Source organism: Diplotaxodon limnothrissa, linkage group LG5 (assembly GCF_057381915.1).
Source record: "Diplotaxodon limnothrissa isolate DT_005_m linkage group LG5, D_limnothrissa_male_GT1.1, whole genome shotgun sequence".
NCBI lineage: Eukaryota > Metazoa > Chordata > Actinopteri > Cichliformes > Cichlidae > Diplotaxodon > Diplotaxodon limnothrissa.
In genome coordinates this window covers 17,360,950-17,382,186 of record NC_140600.1, presented here as the reverse complement: position 1 = coordinate 17,382,186, position 21,237 = coordinate 17,360,950, and the positions used below count along the sequence as shown (strand labels likewise).

The following is a 21,237-nucleotide window of genomic DNA, read 5'->3' as shown; positions in this document are numbered from 1 at the left end:
ATCGCAGATGCACAGAAAAATTTTTCCCAGAAATCATCTCTCACACAAGAACACTTTTATTTTTGGAGAAGCCACCCTAGACTGCCCATTATTTAAGTGTGCCCTGACATCCCCTGCTGATAATGTGTTCCTCTTGTTTGTGCTTGTGTCTGGCCACCAAACAGCTCGGCCACATGCACACACTCTTTAACTACGAGACTGCAGCTGGATTCGTGCTCAGTTAAACAAACGCACTCAGCCATTACCTCGATCAGTGATACAGTATTAACCTCTGTATGGGTGTTGTGTGTGTATTTGTTGTGTAGGAGTTTGCCACCCTCACAAAGGAGCTGAACATATGCCGCGAGCAGCTGCTGGAGAAAGAGGAGGAAATATCTGAGCTGAAAGCAGAAAGGAACAACACCAGGGTATGTGTGTCTATGTGTGTACGTGTGTGTCTTTGAGGGCGTGCGTGTGTTTGACGCTGATGAAAACAAACAATGTTTCTGGAATTAGTATTCTCTTTGGTCATGCATACATTGGTGTGTGTGTGTTCGTGCTGTAGCTGCTGTTGGAGCACCTGGAGTGTCTGGTGTCTCGTCACGAACGTAGTCTGAGAATGACAGTGGTAAAAAGACAGGCACCCCCACCATCTGGAGTCTCCAGCGAGGTGGAGGTCCTCAAAGCTCTGAAGTCGCTCTTTGAACACCACAAGGCTCTGGATGAAAAGGTGGACTCTCTCGCTCGTTCTCACACACACACACACACACACACATATTGCATGACAGAGGTTAGTTCTGACAAGTAAATGACAAATCTAGAAACTTGAGGACACAATATCTTAACAGTTTCTTGCTTCAAATGTGTCTTTTAACAGAATTTTTGCCTTTTTTCACTGTTTCTTAGTTATTGACGAACCTCTGTTTAGGACAAAAACAGACAGTGGCTGAAGTCATGAGACTTTATTAAGAGAAAACAGCATTGGCAACAGAATTGTACAGCAAATGGATGCAGATGAAAAAATAATCTGACTCTATATTAATCTCCTAAAACCTGAACTTTTCCACAGCGTGCATGTTTAATTTCTCTTTGATATTTGGGCTGATTGGGACTCGATGAATGTAAAAACAAAGAATCACCGGTTTGTTTGTTTTTTACACAATTTGTGTTTCTAAGAAAAATGAGAGCCACATATGAAGACATTCGTTTTAAATTTTGATAAAACAGAGGCAGTATAATGTCCCTGTAAGTGGATATCAGGCCCTTGTAGAGCAAAATTTAGTATGTTGGTCTAGACAACCCAAAATGTGATGTCCACATATGTGGATGCCAGGAGGTTAATATAAAAGTGAAAACTAAAAATCATGTAGTTTAGATTGCTTTGCCTTGAAAGCTTAAAATAACTGATTAAACGTGTGGACGGTGTGTTTGGCAGGTGCGAGAGAGGCTTCGGGTGGCTCTGGAGAGGGTTGCCACCCTGGAGGGGCAGCTAGCAACTACCACGCAAGAGGTGAGCAATGCAGAGTTTTTATGTGTGTGTGTGTGTGTGTGTGTGTGTGTGTGTGTGTGTGTGTCTATGTGTGTCGTTGATGGTAAGTAAAACATCTGCTCAATCCCTAGTTGACATCTGGTAATGCCTCGAGTGTGATCGGATATACAATTTGCGTATCACACTGTGTGAGAGTCTTCTCAATCCTCTGTTCATATACATAAAACATCTATGTATAGATGTGTGAAACATAGGGCTCAGGGGCAAAAATCGTCCTCACAAAGACTCCAATTCAGCCCAATTAGGCTTTGGGAAAGGTGAAGAAGCGCATAGATTTAGAACTTTTAACTCTATTTTAATACGTTTCCAGCCTTTCCTATTGATAAAGACCTCCCCCGTTGTTTTTCACTACCTACTATACAAATATCTACTGAAAAATTTGTCCCCAGCAAACAGATCTTTTAATGTACTTTTACACATTTATCATGTAGACAAACTGAGACATGTCGTTGATTGGACTTATTTTCCTCATTAATTCTTATCGGGGATTAAATGTGTAGCTAAATGTCTTTACACCGATGTAAAATGGGTTTGACATTCCTGATTTATACATTAAAAGGTAAACAAAGAACAAATTCTTAATTTGATTCAAAATCAAACCTTGTTACTGTAAATTGCACTGATCAAAGAGTCTTATTTGACTAAAGCGAATCCTCCTTCGCACCTCTTTTCTTTTTTTTTTTAGCATTATTCATATTTGCAGATATGTAAAACATGAGAGATCTTGTTGTCTGGCAGCCATGCTTCCCTTTGGGAGGCTGGGTTCTGTTCTTGGATCGACTAAGTGACAAGAAAAGTAAGTACGTTTATTCAGTGTTCTTTTTTTGGTCTTTTTAATCTACATTGCAGTTGAACATGGTGAGACAGAGGAAGGATGGTGACTCAGTGGAGCGAACAGATGGATCCAAACCTACATGGAAGGTCTTCCTGGCTGTGTGATTGTTTTTGTGCTATGTGTTTTATTTTGTGCCTGCTGATAGTATTTGTCTGCCCGTCTGCTTTTGTATCTCCTTTCTGTCTTCCTCCTACACAGTGACCCACACATATCTATACACAAAGGAGCATAAATCTTCCCTTACCTTTCTGATTGGGTTGCTAACTCTTGCCCTTCATTCAAGCCTGGTTTGAGGCTGGGGCTGAAACAAACACGTGTGACTGTGAGTGGATCAGATAGAAAAACCAAAGATTTACATCTAAAAAGAAATGTATCAACTTTTTATTAAGAAAAAACAAAAGCATGGAGGATAGGCAGTGGGGGAGGAAAGAAGAGAGAACTGGCTAGAGTGTGGCCATTAGTAGGGTGAGTGCCGTTTAGATGTCACAGAGTGTGAAGTGTGCAAACACACACTCTGTTAGGACATTTATCGATGACACCCGCTGCACTGCTGACAGCCGCTGCCCTGCAGTGTTTTGCCACAAGTTCCCACTCCCAACTCATTACATGAAGATGCTTTGTCAGGAACCATTTCTTGCTACACAAGGGGTACCCCCATGAGAGCGTTTTCCATTGCACAGGACCACCTATAGTGTCAATTTTCCACATGAGGAAGAACAAAAGCCAAACCAGAAAAGTTTGTCTGCCTGGTACAGTTTTTTTTTTCATTTCTATGCCTTTTTTGGTTAGGTTTAGGCATTAGATTGCACGGCTAGGTTTATTTTAGCTTTAAAATATGCCAAATCAAATCAAATCACTTTTATTGTCACATCACATGTGCAGGTACACTGGTACAGTACATGTGAGTGAAATTCTTGTGTGCGAGCTTCACAAGCAACAGAGTTCTGCAAAAATACAATAACGTAAAACAAGCAAAATATAAGAATGGCTACATCTGAGACTAATAAATATATGTACAATATATAATAGTATATGCATTACTGGATGTGTATACTAAATATGTTTTTCTACGTGTGTGTGTGTGTGTGTGTGTGTGTGTGTGTGTGTGTGTGTGTGTATACATATTTTACAAATTAAATAGAGTAAACAATAAAATAAAATATATAAAAAATATACAGAGTTGGTTGAGACATGTGCAAAACAGTGGCATTACTGTACAGTATGTAGTGCATAATGTTGAAGTTCCAGTAGTGGAGGTGAGGTGTCTATGAAGTGTTCAGCAGTCTGATGGCCTGATGGAAAAAGCTGTCTCTCAGTCTGCTGGTACGGGACCGGATGCTGCAGAACCTCCTTCCTGATGGAAGTAGTCTGAACAGTTTATGGCTGGGGTGACTGGAGTCCTTGATGATCCTCCCCGCTTTCCTCAGGCAGCGCTTCCTGTAGACGTCTTGGAGGTGAGCTTCCCTCCCTCCAATTATCCGTTCAGAGCACCGCACTACTCGCTGGAGAGCTTTGCGGTTGTAAGCGGTGCTGTTGCCGTACCAGGTGGTGATGCATCCAGTGAGGATGCTCTCAATGGCACAGTGATAGAAGGTCCTGAGGATGCGGGGGCTCATGCCAAATCTTTTCAGTCTCCTGAGAAAGAAGAGGCGCTGCTGCGCCTTCTTCACTGTTTTGTTTATGTGTACTGACCACATAAGCCAGATGTACACCAAGGAAGCGGAAGCTGCTCACTCTCTCCACAGCAGCGCCGTTGATGGTGATGGGGGTGTGTACCCCATTTCACAACATAAAAGATTCAATATAAGGCAAAAATCTCTTTTTCTGTCAAGCAGCTCTGACATTTTCTTGGCTACAGCAGTTACCTGCTCCTAGTGTCATCACTGCATGTCCCCCGACAATGACAACATCACCACATCCCTTTGGCCTTATCACATCTGGGACTTCTGTGTGACCTCTGCTACCCCACCCTGCACTGTGAAAAACGCCACTAAAGCCGACGAGTCCTGACAAGTTGAGAGTGAGAACGGACTGATGTTGCAACCAGCCCTCAGTGAGGAATATTTTTATTCAAGAAAGCGCAAAATGAAAATGCTTTTTTCAGCATTACAGGGTCCTACACAGTGATAGTGACACACTCTTAGTTCGTGAGCTCGTACCACGCTGTTTTACAGTCACAGGGAGCCACTCATGGATCCCCAGGTGTGCCATATTACACAGTTTCACACTATTTAGCCCTATTTCCCCGGGCATTTGTGTGAATCTTTACGTTTCTGTAAGGAAGTCATGCACAGGCAAAATGGAAACACAACGGAGCAGAGGGGGTCCTGCTAACTTTGGCTGCCCACTGCGTTGCTGTCTGAATGTGTCCCTGAAGATTTGTTTAATTAAGAGCCTGGAATTAACTGCACTCTGAGCTTTGGAAAGAAGAGAAACAACATCAAAACAACAACATAGCAGCCTACCCTCACATAACCCAACCCTGTATGCATAAAACCCACCACTCTGATCTAGGTCACTCAAGAACTTTATCAGCTCTAAAACTCTAAAACAAGAACTTTATCAGATACCCTCCAAACACAGCATGTAGATTTGCATCTGTGTAATACATGAGATGCATTTTATGTGAAAAGTGTATATAATGATGGATCTGCTAATTGTATGTGTCTGCCTTACAGAGACTTCCCAATGGCTCTATAGATGCCCACGATGACGGCAGCAGGGCATCTGAGCTTCAGGAGCTGCTGGATCGGACCAATAAAGAGCTGGCTCAAAGCCGCGAGCACTGTGCCACTCTTAACCACCGCGTCACTGAGCTCGAGGCAGAGCTTGCGAATGCACGCAGAGAACTGAGCCGCAGCGAGGAGCTGTCAATCAAACAACAGAGGGAACAGAGAGAGGTGACAGTAAAGGATGGAGTCAAAAAATGTGCTTTGGTTCTGGGAGCAAGCAGTGGGCAGCAAAAATGTTCAACTTTGCAAGGAAGAAAAATGTAAACATTTTCCTCATAAATCAGTTGCTGATTTATGAGGAAATGTCGTGGACCTTTATTACTCCCTATCTTGTTATTTCACAAAGTAACAAGATTTTTCTTATGCCATTGAGTCATATTCTCAGTCCTTCAAAAAGACCACATTGCATAAAGGCAGATAGATTTGTGTAGCGTGGATGTAGCTATTTCAAGTAATTAATTAGAAGAAACTTTTTAAAGTTCATTACATTTTGGGAAAATATATATAAAATATGTATATATAATATATATAATATTAGTGACCCTTATTCCACCAATATATTTAATATACTTCTTTAATATTTAATAAATTTCTTTTCAAAGCAACATTAGTTATGCAATTAATATTAATATCAAGAAAGAAATATTATAATTATTGCAAAGTTACTATTAGTTAGCATATTATGCAAAACAAAAAACTTTACTTTTCTTTAATAAAACTTTTATTCCAAGTGTAATCCATACTATTATTTTAAAGCTTCCTTTGACTCTAGTATCCGTTCATTTTCAGTAATTTCAAGTAAACATTGTTTTTGTTGTATTTGTATATATGAAAAAACTCTGGGTCTGGGTCATATTGAAACCAAAAACCAGTCAGTCCTCTTCAGCATGTCCTGTACCACAACCACTCACCGAGACACATCCCGGGGGCATCCTGATCAGATGCCCAAACCAACTAAATTGTCTCCTATTAGTGTGGAGTAGTGGCTTTAGTCTGAGTCCCGCTGAAATAACCAACCCTTGTATCCCTGGTCTTATTATTATAGTCACTCATGACCATAGGTGAGGGTGGAATGTAAACACAATTGACCTATAAATTGACATCAGCACCAACCTGCCTGTTGGTCTTCCACTCCACCATCACGTGAACAGGACCCTAAGATGCTTAAATTCTTCCATATGGTGTAGCAACTCATGCTAGACCTGGGAGTGTGCACACCGCCCTTATCCATCTGAGAGTCATGACCTAATAGTCAAAAGTGTTACTTCTCATCCAATGTTTCACACTCAGCTGCAAACAGCCACAGTGCAAGCCGGAGGTCACTGTCTGATGAAGCTACCAGAACCACATCATCTGCAAAAAGCAGAGACAATATTCAAAGACCACCAAACCCTCTACCCTCCACCTCCGGCTGCCCCTAGAAATTCTGTCCATAAATATTATGAACAGAATCAGTGACAAAGTGCAGGCCTGCCTGCTCAGTGTGACTTACCGCTGGCAATGCGACCCAAGCTCTCGCTGCAGCTGTACAGGGACCAGAAACGACTGGAAACAACTTAAAGCTAATCAGACACAACAGGCAGTTTTAGCACACAGTTTGCCACAAGCTTTGCTCAGGGCAGGGCTGTGACAGGAGGATGGAGCAGTTGCTTACTTCCCGTCTGTGATTCAGGAGAAAAGGTAGCGTTTGTTGTCAGCCGATATTCCAACTAAGTGTTGGACATACATGAATGAGTTTTCCTCATTCCCAGAGATGATGAATCCAGCGATGGAGTCTTTTTTCTTTAAAATGACCGACAGAGTTCCCATACATCTCCTGGATAAAGTGTGTTTCTTTAATTTAGGAACCGTGGCAAACATTAACTGAATACTGAAAAATAAATCGGTATACTATCTATCTGGTTATACACAGGGGAGAAGTACAGTATAAGCAGTAAACAAGGATCACTTAGCAGTCACTTCCATCTTGGTCCAGCGTAGCAGCGTAGCCATTTTGATCAGTGTACAGTTTAAATTTGCTTGAATGTTTAAAAATGCACTGATGAAAACCTGGAGATGGATAAAAACTAAAGCTTAGCTAAAAACATTTGCTCCCTGCAAGTGTAGTAGACATGATCGACTGTTACTATATGACTTGATTGTTAATGTTGTGTTTCTCCACCTGCAGAGAGAAGATATGGAGGAGAGGATAACGACATTGGAGAAACGCTATCTGGCTGCTCAGCGAGAGACGACACACATCCACGACCTCAACGACAAGTTGGAAAACGAACTAGCCACCAAGGACTCCCTGCACCGACAGGTAACACTCGGCAGCATTAGCCACACACAGTTAACAACCCAACAGTCTGCATAATGAGCTTTATTACAGGCTGAGTGCATAATTGTCATTCAGAAACATGCATTTGTAGATAATTGTTTTTAAAACAAAAGTTAAGTGGAAATAGATGATGGTTGACCTGCTTAATGTCACCTTCCTAAACAAACAACAAGGTAGGCATTTCTGTCATAAACAGCCATTCAGTCCGTTTTTAAGAATGTTTTCATTCCTCTGCTGTATTCAGGCATCCTTGACTGTTTTATAATGTTAGTGTGTTGTTAAGGGATACCAGAAATATCACATTTATTTTGATACACTGTGACATAAGTGTATTAATTGTGCATCCAGGCTTATGTGTGCTGTTTTTATTTCTTTTTAATATTTCATGCCTCGGCCATCTGCAAAAATACATTTAAAGTTTGGGAGAGTATTATCGTCAGTGAGTGAGCAATCGAAACACGCTGCTCCGAGGTTCATGTGTAGTTCAGGGTGAATCTAAGTTCAGCTCCGCATGGGAAACACCAGCAACATCCTCTGTGAATGACCATATGTTATGTCCTTGCTACTCGCTGGCTGCAGTAGACTGATTACACCTCTCTTGTGATTGCAATAATATCACTCGTGTGTGTGCGTGCGTGCGTGTGTGTGTGTGTGTGTGTGTGTGTGTGTCTGTCTGTCTGTCAGAGTGAGGAGAAGGTGCGCCAGCTGCAGGAGATGCTGGAGATGGCAGAGCAGAGGCTGGCTCAGACCATGAGGAAGGCTGAGACACTGCCAGAGGTAGAGGCTGAACTGGCACAGAGAGTGGCAGCGCTCTCCAAGGTAACACACACACACACACTCACACACACAAAGCTGTAGAAGCTTTTGCAAATGTTACTGATATAACAAGATTCACATGGCTTACAAATAAAAAACATAGATAAGATTGCAGGAGAGCAGTGTTCTTCTTGAGGCAGTTGTACAGACATGTGCGTGTCTCCCCCTTTAGGCCGAGGAACGCCATGGCAACGTGGAGGAGCGGCTCAGACAGCTGGAGTCACAACTGGAGGAGAAGAACCAGGAGCTAGGAAGGGTGTGTGTGCCTGTGTGTACATGTGCAGCAGCCCTGCAGGTTCTCTCTGACCTCTCACGATAATGCGTGCACGTGCGGGCTGATGCCCCACATTAGCTGGATGCCTTGACTCTTGGCTGTGTGCTCCCTCATGCATACGTGTACATACGCAAACACACAGGAAACACACATTCAAGAAGAGTTCTTTATTTTCCCGGTGCACTGTTGCATGAATTCAAACCAAATTCACATATCTTGCTGCAACACATGCACACACACCCCTCTCCCCTATAAGACTGATTGGCTGCTATCTTTAGACTCTGAATAATTCACGCAAGGCTAATTTCTCTCTCTCTCCATGCGATCTCATGACTATATTTAGTAAAAAGAGCTTTCTGAGGATGCAGATGGGTGTTTGTGTTTCCCCATGTCAATTTAGGTGAATTAAATTACTTCAGAGTACATATTAAGCAGAGCGCTTCACGTTTAAGAGAAGCCATTTAACCCCCCTTTTTTATCATGATGTAAATGACTGTAATTAAATCATTCAGACTGTTAGATCCATTGTTGGCCAAGAAGACCTATATCTGGCAGCTGGTGATCTAGGGCTAAATACACACTTCATCCTTTAATCCGTGTAGAGATGCCTGATTAGCTGCATAAATACACCCACGTTGAGTCTGTATCAAAGAGAAAATTTGATGATGTCATTCCCCTCGTCTGGTTTCTCCGTCTCTGCTCATCAGGCTCGTCAGAGGGAGAAAATGAACGAGGAGCACAACAAGCGTTTATCTGACACTGTGGATCGTCTGCTCACCGAGTCCAATGAAAGGCTGCAGCTACATTTGAAAGAACGCATGGCTGCCCTGGAGGACAAGGCAAGGCCTGTGCACACGCGCTCATCAAAGCAACAGCATCATCTCATATTGTTGTTGTTTATGGTTCACAAACCAAATTAATGCGCAGTACAAGACATGTTCTTCTTAGAGGACAGATCTGTTCAGATGCAGGGTCATGTCTGGTTTCTTTTGTTTTGTTTTATTTTTTTCTCAGAACGCTCTCATTCAGGACCTCGAGAACTGCCAGAAACAACTTGAAGAATTTCACCACACCAGGGTTAGTATGGCTTTGGTGAATCACCTAAAAACCATTAAAAAAACACAATTGTCTTCTTGCTTTCAACGTTCCTGCCTCATAATAACTGGTGACTTTTTACAAAAATACAGTTTTCTTGTCCATGTGTCTTGACTCTTTTAATTTAATACAAATTTTTAGGAGGTGATATGAATCAAGTCATGTTATGGATTAAATTTCCCACAACCATACAAAAAGTAGCTGAAATGACCTCCACTTTAAAAACTAGCTAACCACCTTCAAGAGTTAGTCAAACCTATTGGGAATATTTGCTATAAGCAAGGCTAATTTTGGCATGGCACAGTGACCTGGAAGATTTTGTTACTTTCACACAGAGTCAGGTCAATATGTCTCTATTTTTCTTATACTTAGTGCACAAACAACCAATATCCATTTAGTACTTTAGTTGTTCTAAGGCTGAGCACACATTTTTCTTTAATACTTAATAGAATATTCATCCTTGATAAAATATTTTTGTAAGCTAGACTTTTTACTTGGACTTTTACTTAGCCTTGGTCTTGCTATTTTTTGCTTAAGAAAAAAAATCTATTGTCCATAATGCCTCCATTTTTCCTTTAGGAACGTCTGATTGGAGAGATTGACAAGCTAAGAAATGAGATTGACCATTTGAAACGCCGCAGTGGGGCTTTTGGAGATGGAACTCACCCTCGGTACATATAGCTGTTCCTCTGCGTTCCTCCTCATTCCTCTGTCCTCCCTCATACCACCATTTATACTTTACCGTACTATCCGTCATTTTTTCTGATCTGTTCCACGTATAAAATTGCAGATCTCACTTGGGTAGCTCCAGCGATCTTCGCTTCTCCGTGGTTGAGGGCCAGGATGGCCACTACAGCACAACTGTGATCAGGCGGGCACAAAAGGGCAGACTTTCAGCGCTGCGAGACGACCCAAACAAGGTGGTTATTGTGTTTTTTGGTTTTTTGGGTTTTTTTTCATATCCCCAAAGAAACCCCACAGCTCCTTGCATACACACACAAACATGATTGCAGAGATCGAGATCTCATTTCAACTGCTCTTCTAACCACATGCAGCTGCTTACGGGTGCTTAATCCAGGTTCATATCTGCTTTGCTAGTAAGTGTCAGTGCTTGGCTGATGTGTGATGATCCTCATGCCTAACTTCCCATTTTCTACTAACCTCTGTGTCTTCCTGTCTCTCTCACTTGCTGCCATGGACATGCTGTGTGATGTAAGTTTCCTGTTCATCCATTTATTCTCATAGCTGGCCACAAGTGTCATATAGTGATTTTTAAGTGTATTGCATTTAATCAGGACTCATCCATGCAACACGTTCTTTATGTATATTTATATGTGTTTTTTTCAAGGATGTGTTGTATTTGTGTTGTATTCAAAAATAACCATTGTTGGTGTGCGTATGCCAATGTGTATATGCTCTCTTTAGGTGTGTGCGGTGTTTGAACAGGACTACCCATCTCTGCGTGGGAGCGTCAGCCACCTCCTTGGCAGCGACATCGAAGCAGAGTCAGACCTGGATGATGATGTTAGCTCAGCCCTGCTTTCCCCCAGCGGTCAATCAGATGCTCAGACTCTGGCCCTCATGCTGCAGGAGCAGCTTGATGCTATCAATGAAGAGATAAGGTGGCGTTTACAGGCACATTACATTGCAGCTTCAGTCCCCGTGGGGAAGTTGGGATCAGTGCAACACCAAGAAAAAAGATACAGATAGGAAAAGTTCACAATACCAAATACAATACCAAACCAGCTACATGAAAAGGAACATGATGACGACTGTGCAACTAAATAAAGGTGCTGGAAAAAAAAGGCCCGGAGTCAGACAGAATGCACCATGACCGATAGAGACATTTTATTTAGAGTCATCTCAAGGTCCCCATACTGTAACATAAAGACCCTATAATAATACAGATAGAAAACTAATGATCCACTGATCCCCTATGGGCAAGCAGTAGTGGAAACAAAAAAACTTCATTATAACAAAAAGACATCTCCAGGCTCAGGAATAGAGGCCGTCTGCTGTGAACAGTTGTATAGACGAGTAACCAAAGAGAGGAAGGAGGGCACAAAAAGATAACAAAAAAGCATAAAGGACAAAGCACAAACTACGCCAGAGAGAAGGCACAAAGCTACTGGCATATAATAAATGCATTGACAGTGAAAGAAAGGAAAGCAGAGGAGAGGAGGTGCTCAGTGTATCATGGGAGGTCTCCAGAAGGCTGACTCTATAGCAGCATAACTGACTGGTGTTTCAAAGTCATCTAATACACACATAATGGAAAGTTTGATCAAAAAGATGTCTTTTAATCTTAATATTAAAAGCATTGGGGAAGGTTTAGCTCTGAAAAAAAAAAGGTCTGGACACTGGTTCCATGCAAGAGGATAGCTGAAGGCTCGGCCTCTACTTTTGGAACCTCTATGAACCATAAGTAAGGCTGCTCTATTGTAATAATATGGTACTGTGAGGCTTTTAAGATGCGATGAAACCTGATCATTCAGGACTTTGTGAATTCAACTTCCTGATTAAAAGAGCTTTTAAAGAGTCAACGGATAAATGCAAAAAAGAAAAAAGTGAGAAGTACAGTTGTGAGTAAATCATCAAGGGGAAGGCAGAAACAAAATGCAATTACTGTATACAAAAAATAGACACAGAGATGATTTCAGGTTGATAGAACCTTTCACTTATTTTTCCTGCTGAAACAGGATGCTATTTTCTTTTTCTTTTTTTTTTAACAGTTTATACTAAACAAGGTCCTCTTTTTGACACCTCACAATATGCTGCAGGAAAGAAATTGCAAAGTAGCTGCTGATTATGCTGCAAAAGAGCCACACTCCCTCAAAGCAATAAAATCGTAGTTACACTAATGGTGTTTTATATCCATTATTTTGGGATTATTGCTCTTTTTCATCACACTTTAACCAGTTTATTTAATATCATATATTACCGTTTCCTAGATTTACTGAAAACAAGAAACATTTTATCACTGCGTGCAGAACAAGAACTAAAGATGAAAAAAAATTCAAAGTAAATAGGAAAGTAATTATTATGGATTTTAAATTACTTTATCGATCACTGCAAATATATTATCTGTAACGTACGAGTTAGTTAAGAGACAGCAGGCCAAGTGCTCGACTTTACCGGGTATCTGTGCGTGTGCGTGTGACCAGGATGATTCAGGTAGAGAGGGAGTCTGCAGACCTGCGCTCCGACGAGATTGAGTCTCGCGTGAACAGCGGCAGCATGGACGGACTCAATGTGACGCTACGACCACGGGCCCTGCCCACTTCCGCCACTGCTCAGTCGCTGGCATCATCCTCCTCCCCACCCACCAGCGGCCACTCTACACCCAAACATCACGGGCGCAATACCAGCCACCATCTAGGCATAATGACTCTGGTCAGAAAGCACACACGCGCTAAGCCTGTCATATACACACAGACAGCAGTATGTGGAAGTTAAACAAAAGTGATCTTACCATGTGCTGTTTTGTTTCTTTTAGCCAAGCGACTTGAGAAAACACAGAAGGAAAGTAGCAGTAAGTTTGCAAATGTATCTTATATCCAACAGTCTGGGTTTTTGACTGTTTGTCTCACTGTCTACTTTTCCATCTAAGCTGAGTTACCTTTGTTTTTTTCAGTCCCCAGTGGAAGTGGACAAAGCAACTATCAAGTGTGAGACATCACCTCCTTCTTCCCCCCGCAGTTTACGGCTGGAAACCAATTTTGCCCAGTTCACTGGCAGTTTGGAGGATGGACGAGGGTAAATACACACATTCACACGCTCACACTAACAGTAACACGCAGCGAGTAAATGAAGACAAACTGTGTCACACTGGAGAGGACAAAGGCAAAGGTCTAAGTACCAGATTTAACAAAAACATACTACTATGTCCTCTGTGGGCACCAAATTATTGTTGATGGTAATGTAAATGCCATATTAATACTATTTTGGCTACTCTTTGCTGCAGCAAACAGAAGAAAGGAATCAAATCATCCATTGGGCGATTGTTTGGAAAAAAAGAGAAGGGACGAATGGACCAAACTGTTAGCAGGGAAGGACAGCCTCTACCAGCTTTATCAGGTACATTGCAGACTACAAACCACATAACTGCCCACGTTCATCCACACTGTATGAGTGATTGTGCATTTACAGAGAAAGAGACACATATACTTATTTAAACTAATTTAATTACATGTAAATCTTCCATGTCATTTTGTTACACAAGTACCATATAAAATGTTACATGAATGATTAATTATTTGACTGATAAATAAATCTTTGATTTTATATGTTTCAGTTGCATTTTACTCAAAATCTGTGCTTTATGTTTATCAAGTATGAAGAATCAATATTTTGAGGGTGTCATATTTCAGACTTTGAGATGGGGATCGGTGACACTATGACTCTGGGAAAACTGGGCACGCAGGCTGAGAGGGACCGAAGACTGAAGAAAAAGTAATGATCAATTTGTTTTTCAGTTGTTGCTAAAATGATTTAGAAAGCCATCTTTTTTTATTATTTACTTACATGTCTGCCTTTACTTTTAATACCCTCCTTAGGCATGAACTTCTGGAAGATGCAAGAAAAAAAGGCCTGCCATTTGCTCAGTGGGATGGGCCTACTGTTGTCTCATGGCTAGAGGTATTCCACTAATCTGCAAACCCTTCCCAGTTTCCATAAAAGTGACCTCTATTTATGCCAGGCTGCCATCTGTAGGAGGGGAATGCAGTATTATCAGTTACCGAGCTGACACGTGGCCCGATCTGCACTAACTTCTTCTATAATTATGACCATTTATGGGGAGAGTGGTAATGACGTTGAATGTCTTGATGACTCTCACCAGCTGTGGGTGGGTATGCCAGCCTGGTATGTGGCAGCTTGTCGTGCCAACGTGAAGAGCGGAGCCATCATGTCAGCTCTGTCAGACACAGAGATCCAACGGGAGATTGGCATCAGCAACCCTCTGCACCGGCTCAAACTCCGCTTGGCCATCCAGGAGATGGTCTCTCTCACCAGCCCCTCTGCGCCACTCACTTCCAGAACGGTAAACAAACACACCCACTGCACCTCAGATAACACAACTAAATGTTTCTTACAGGCACGTAATTATGCAAACATAAATACTTAATACATGAGTAAATAAGCTCCTCGAGCAAAGAAAAAAAATCCAGGAATGTGACATGAACAGTTTTTCAAAAGCTGATCCACTTTTCGTCTTAAGCTTCACTCTGCACTCTCAAGTGATGCCTCCTCACACTTTTTTTGTGCTTCTGTTCAGACTGCAGTAGAGGCTTGATTCATGCCTTCAACTAGGCTGACTTGTCCTTTTCAGCTGCCATAAATTGCATGGGTTACCGTGGGGAAACAACACACAACTAGTGCCAGATAAAGCTACAAGCTACCTGCCTGAAATACACTCCCTCCCTTGGCATCACTCAACACAATGTTTGTCTCTGTGTGTGTGTGTCTTTTTGTCTGTGTGTGTGGGTGCGTGGGGGTTGAAATGTGTGAAAATATACATGAGTGCATTCTTGGGTGTGTTTGTGTGCGCCTGCGTGTATGCATGATTTTTTTTTTTCATGTCTGTGTGTGTGTGTTTGGGTGTGTTCTCGTCCTCTGAGCAGTCCTCCGGAAATGTGTGGGTGACTCATGAAGAGATGGAGAACCTGGCTTCCTCCACTAAAGCGGTTAGTACCATCTGGGTGCTCCCTTCCCCATTACCCCCACCTGACACCCTCTCACGCTCACGCTGTCCCCACCGTGACACACATATGTCCTCTCCTGGAAGACCCCTTTCAAATGTCGACTAAACCATACACTAATATGCATCAATGCTTCTGCTGGTATTTGTATGTGGATTGGATGCTAACTGATGTAAACGGTGGTCATGTGATCTGCGTCTTCATGCAAAGGTCAATTAATACTACGAGTGCTGATATGTAATTACTGCAAAGATCTTGCGTGCGTATGTTTCTGAATGTTTAGTATGTGTGTGCTTGATTAGCTCCTGTCTCTCTAACTCAAACATTATCTTTACCATGCTGCTACTCAGGAGAATGAGGAAGGCAGCTGGGCACAGGTGAGGCTGCTGATCTGCAAAAATCTGTCTACATACAGAGTGAAAGTGTACAGAGGCTCACACACAGATATTGCCACAATTGTGTGGCTACTCTTGTGAGGACATGCGACAACATAATGCATTCTTTTGCCCCTTCCTTATCACTTTCTCAGTGCTATTGTTATCTGTTATCTGATATTAAACCTAAAAAGGTTATAAACCTCAAACAGGCCTTGGTGTGAAAGGGTGTGAGGACTCTAAGGACTAGCATTCGGGTCTTCACTGTTTGATATGTCCTCACTTTGATGATCAAAAACTCAAAGTGGTCCCCATGTAGATAGCTGGACAGGTACACACTTAAATAAAGTTACAATTCAAGTTACAGTGTGTAAAATAGATAAAACCAATAGATATCAGTAGATAGAAAATTGCACTCACCCTTCCGCTTCAGTTACGGTGGCTGCTATAGGACAAAACACTCTGGCTGCCGATCATCTGTGGACAATCTGTAGCTGTCGATATGCCAGCTGTCCATATCTATTCATTCTGATAGAGGATATAAAACTGGCGCTCTACGTCTGTGGCCGGTCTCTGGCCACACGCATAAAACTTGATTAGGAAAAATGGCGATCTCCATCTCCACCACTGTATACAAGATGGAGGGGTAACACAAACCAGCAGTTATTTCTATGTATTTGTTAATGGAGTACCGTATTTCCCGGACTACAAAGCGCACCTGAATATTAGCCGCACAAGCTAAAATCAGGGGAAAATCCTGTTTTGTACATACATTAGCCGCACCTGACCAAAAGCCGCAGGTGTTTCAATATTGACTTATCATATGTAAGAGAATATGCACAAAGCGAATTGTCAGGAAAGAGATGGCTGTTTGGAGACACACCCCTTTTATTAATATTTTGAAAATCAAGTTATGGGTACATATTTGCACATGTGCTGTGCTTCATAAATGAGTAACAAATGTAGTACATAACAGTAACCTACAGCACACCAGAAAAATAGATTCAGACTACCTTTTAGGCTCAGGTGCAGTGACACGGCTTTAACAAGAAGAAAAGTCAGTCATTCACCACCATCTTCCTGCGCACTAAAACCACCAAAGTCCTCTTCTCCAGTGTCGGAAACGAACAGGCTCAGGATGGCTTCGTCATCCACTCTCAGCTTCTTTCCTTCGTTGTCACTTTCAAAACCAAAGATAATCCTCATTGTCATTGTCAGTGTCAGAGTCGAACACCCTCTGAAGGGCCGTGGCGGTGTCCTCCTCTTCATCATGCAGCAGTCCAGCCCTTCGAAATCCGTTGGTGATCGTGGATGTTTGCACACTTTTCCACGCTGTCAGAATCCACCGGTAGAGTTGAGCACAACTTGCTTTTCGCAAGTTTATCGCCGCTCGTCATCCACGACTCCCGCTGAACGCATAGCGCTACTTTGAAGTTTGTTTTTCGCGCTACTTGTACGGCACTATGTTGCCTGGCGGATGGACATGTGACCAACATACCACTCTTGAACCCCGATCCTTCCGCCAGGCAACGTAGTGCCGTACAACAGCGGAACAAACAAAACAAATCGTCTTACGATATCACAAAAATCATGGACAATCTATAGAAAAGCCGCACCTGACTAAAAGCCGCAGGGTTCAAAGCTTGTGCAAAAAGTAGCGGCTTATAGCCCGACAATTACGGTAATTCTAAGTTTATGAGGATCCATCAGTTTGTTGGAAGATGTAATTATCAGTGTGTAGATATAAATAAAATAAACACTCAAAAATGAATGACTGTACCTTTAAGTCAACTTTGTTTTCAGATTATATATAAATAGTAATAGCGTATGACATAAATATATAACAATGATATGAAGTGATAATTATTTTCTACCTATTAATAGGTGGGTTATATAGCTTAACCAGCAGCTGTTGTTGAATGTAAACAAAATATTACGTCTGTTGTTAGCATTCTTGAGTCTGTTAACAGGGGTATAAAAAGCACTGAAAACATTTCTGGCTAAGAAAAACATGAGTGCTACTTATTTGTCTCAGTGTACCACTAAGATATTAGCATAACCCAGATTGCCTCAGGGACAGATAGATAGAGAAAGATAGATTTGTACTATGTAAAAGTGGTACCGTGTAAAGTAAAATACACTAGAAGACAGATTTTTTTTAATATATGTACATAAAATGCAGTGGAAGCGATAATATATACACGTGATATATAGAAGTAATAGATATGTAAAATGGAGCCATAAACATTGTTCAGTCCAAATTATTCCCTGTGAAAAATATCACAGACAGTTTTTCTAGTCTTTCATCTTTCTGTTACACTCATCATTGGATGCTGTTCTCCCTTACAGACTTTGGCATATGGAGACATGAATCATGAGTGGATAGGAAATGAATGGCTGCCCAGCCTTGGTCTGCCTCAGTACCGCTCCTACTTCATGGAGTGTCTGGTGGACGCAAGAATGCTGGACCATCTGACCAAGAAGGACCTAAGGAGCCACCTCAAAATGGTGGACAGCTTCCACAGGTCTGTAGCTGTGGCCATTAGCTTAGCTTCTGTTTGATACGCTTTCTCTTTCATCTGCTAACTGGGTGCATTAGCAATGGAGATGAGGAGGCTAATGGTGTATATGTGCTGCTCTGTGTTTGTGTCGGTCTGTGTATTAGGGCTAGTCTGCAGTATGGGATTATGTGCTTGAAAAGACTCAATTATGACAGGAAAGACCTAGAGCGGCGAAGAGAGGATAGCCAACATGACATGAAAGGTAGAGTTTACACACACCCTGATACACACATAGTGATAAAAAAAAAACATAACACAGATTCATAAGCAAGCACGCATCGACACATCGAGAGTCTCGTCAGGCCAGAGTACCACCTAGTGGTTTTATCTGATAGCGTCAGGTTGGACTGAGCATTCAAACAGCTGCTCCTTCAACTGTCAAAAAGCCAATCTTATGATCTAAAACCTCACTTGCCAAAAGTGCTCCACACACACAGACACATGCACACACTTAGACCTAGCCAGACCTCTCGCTCTTCTGACCTTGAGTTCAGCACATGAACTTGACTCAGCTGTCGTGTCAGATCAGAATCCTGCCCTGTTTACAAACGCATAAACACACACACACATGCACACACCCCGTCTGTTCCAACTTCGAAAGCTGGCTGACAGCTGTGCTTTAAATGAACAAAGGGAGTGTGCCCGTGAGTTGACACTATGTGGACCTGCACATTATCTCTCTATTGCTTTCTCTGAACTTTTCTACAAATGACATTTATTTTTTAATTCAGGGTGGTCTGTTTAAAAAAATGTTTGGATATATTAATCATTCACAGTAATCATATACAGTATATTAAAAAGTAATAACATTTGTCAGTCTCAACATTTAACATTTTTGTGCAATTTTCTGGTATATATAATAATGTTAATAATACATAAAATTTTACACAGTGTCACTGCTTTTTTGGGACAGATTAATGTTGACAGTCTGTCAGCATTGGTATGTACCATGTATCGGATTTATTCTTCCTTTATTGTAGATGTTTTGGTGTGGACCAATGAGCAGGTGATCCACTGGGTCCAGTCCATTGGTCTAAGGGAGTATAGCGGCAACTTGCTGGAGAGTGGCGTTCATGGAGCGCTCATCGCTCTGGATGAAACTTTCGACTACAGCAGCCTAGCACTCATCCTGCAGATTCCTATGCAGAACACACAGGTGGATATAAAAGAAAATAGATTGACTCCTTACACTCGACATGGAATGACTGAACTGATTTTTAGGGGAAGAAAAGTTGGATTTTTGTATAACAAAATTGAAAGTATAGTTTTGTCCATTTTACAAGGAATTATGAAAAAAGTACAAAGTCTCTGTGCAGAATATTGACTTAAACCTAAAATAAACCAGTAAGTTGTGTTTAATTTCAAATTGCAATATCTCACACATTTTACCCATTCGATTTTTGTATAGTGAACAGGTATCTTTACCCAGAATTCAACTATTTTCTGGCCAGGTTTCAGTACACATTAGCAATCTGGCCCAGTTGTCTATATTTAAAAGTCATAGGCTCCAGCCTGCCTGCAACGCTGAATTGGATATGCAGAAGAAAAGGGATGTACTGATTGATGGATGTTCAACCAAAAAATGTTTCTTTATTTAGAGGTTGTTTTACTGTATTCAACGGGTTTTTGTTTTTCAGGCGCGACAGGTTCTGGAGAGGGAATTCAACAACCTGTTAGCTTTAGGGACTGACCGCAGACTCGAGGAGGTACCTCTCAAGCTGCTATATAAATCAAATACAGTGTTGTTTGAAGAAGGCAAATTTCCTCACCTTGCTTTTCTGTCTTTGAAGAGTGGAGATGACAAGTCCTTTCGACGCTCTCCATCATGGCGCAAGAGGTTTCGGGCACGTGAAGGAGGGACTGGGCTGGGGATGATGGCAGGCTCCATGGAAACGCTGCCAGCTGGCTTCCGCATGCCGTCCATGTCCATGCCGCCTTCTATGAATTTGGCATCCAAGAAACAGCTTCAACCTGAAGGTATGTTACAATACTAAGCAATACCTAGTTCATTTTCTGTATGTAGCTATGAGCCTCACTGTGGTTGCCTTGACTAACTGCATGTCGTGTCCTCTCTGTCTTGCTGTGCTCAAAATCAATTGCGTGCAATGCTCTCAAGCTCCTCCCCCAGCAACCCCGAGACTTGATCCCTCGGCTGTGCGGACCTATTCATGTTAACTACTACTAACAGGAGCGTTAATGCTGACAGGTAAGCGAACAGAAGCTGGACAGGATACTGTGGTCACAGCTAGCATTGTAGGACTCTAACTTTCAAGAGGCAATTAACAAAAGGTGTGCAGGCTAAGTCTGAGAGTTTACTACTGCATATACAATAGATCAATCAAAGCAGAAGCTGTATCCAAAATTTTAATCATCATCAATCAATTCAGTTCTTTTTTATATAGAGAGAGAGCTCAATCACAATAAGAGTTGCCTGAAGGCGCTGTATATTCTAAGGTAAAGATGCCTTCTATGAGCAAGCATTTGGCGATAGTGGGAAGGAAAAACTCCCTTTTAACAGGAAGAACCCTCCTGTAGAACCAGGCTCAGGGAGACAGGACAAAAGAGACACTGTGGAAGAGAGCTAAAGACTGGCAGCATGTTGTCATCACCTACCTGAGCTGGTGGATGGCGTTAACACCCAAGTAGAGAAATACAACGGCTCGAGAAAGTAGGATTTTCTAATTCATACCATAGTTGCAGTTACCAAAAATCTTGGATGAGTTTGAATCTTGGTGACCTTGAACTCAAGGTCAAGGTCAGAAGTCAAGTTTTCTGAAAATCTTTGAACACAATAAATCAAGTAAGATGTCGTCTGGTATTTTGAAATTGATGCCATAGTTGGATCTGCTAGGAGACTGAGGGGTAGCTCTGGCAACCGCCAGTATTTTTAATAACTTACTTTTAATAACTTTGATGAATCAAGAAGCAGGTGCAACTTAATTTTTCTTTTTTTTTTTTGTTCCACTTTCCTCATCTTCTTTTCTCTCTTCTAGTGCATTCTCA

The 21,237-nt window shown here is 41.8% G+C and overlaps 1 protein-coding gene across 1 annotated transcript in view; it reads left to right on the top strand.

Annotated features, from left to right (window-relative positions):
* ppfia4 (PTPRF interacting protein alpha 4) overlaps positions 1-20,409 on the top strand; it is a 61,996-nt gene extending 41,587 nt beyond the window's left edge. The window contains exons 2-29 of the mRNA XM_085353987.1: positions 306-407; positions 545-709; positions 1,415-1,489; positions 2,378-2,449; positions 5,042-5,263; positions 7,263-7,397; positions 8,100-8,234; positions 8,404-8,487; positions 9,213-9,344; positions 9,520-9,582; positions 10,180-10,271; positions 10,391-10,520; positions 11,026-11,222; positions 12,765-12,993; positions 13,097-13,132; positions 13,235-13,356; positions 13,565-13,677; positions 13,971-14,052; positions 14,157-14,238; positions 14,441-14,641; positions 15,222-15,284; positions 15,650-15,676; positions 18,023-18,198; positions 18,339-18,436; positions 19,215-19,390; positions 19,872-19,940; positions 20,025-20,211; positions 20,351-20,409. Of these exons, the coding sequence (XP_085210113.1) occupies positions 306-407; positions 545-709; positions 1,415-1,489; positions 2,378-2,449; positions 5,042-5,263; positions 7,263-7,397; positions 8,100-8,234; positions 8,404-8,487; positions 9,213-9,344; positions 9,520-9,582; positions 10,180-10,271; positions 10,391-10,520; positions 11,026-11,222; positions 12,765-12,993; positions 13,097-13,132; positions 13,235-13,356; positions 13,565-13,677; positions 13,971-14,052; positions 14,157-14,238; positions 14,441-14,641; positions 15,222-15,284; positions 15,650-15,676; positions 18,023-18,198; positions 18,339-18,436; positions 19,215-19,390; positions 19,872-19,940; positions 20,025-20,211; positions 20,351-20,409 (3,324 nt within the window). The remainder of the gene's footprint in view (positions 1-305; positions 408-544; positions 710-1,414; positions 1,490-2,377; positions 2,450-5,041; positions 5,264-7,262; positions 7,398-8,099; positions 8,235-8,403; positions 8,488-9,212; positions 9,345-9,519; positions 9,583-10,179; positions 10,272-10,390; positions 10,521-11,025; positions 11,223-12,764; positions 12,994-13,096; positions 13,133-13,234; positions 13,357-13,564; positions 13,678-13,970; positions 14,053-14,156; positions 14,239-14,440; positions 14,642-15,221; positions 15,285-15,649; positions 15,677-18,022; positions 18,199-18,338; positions 18,437-19,214; positions 19,391-19,871; positions 19,941-20,024; positions 20,212-20,350) is intronic.
* Positions 20,410-21,237: the final 828 nt, after the last annotated feature.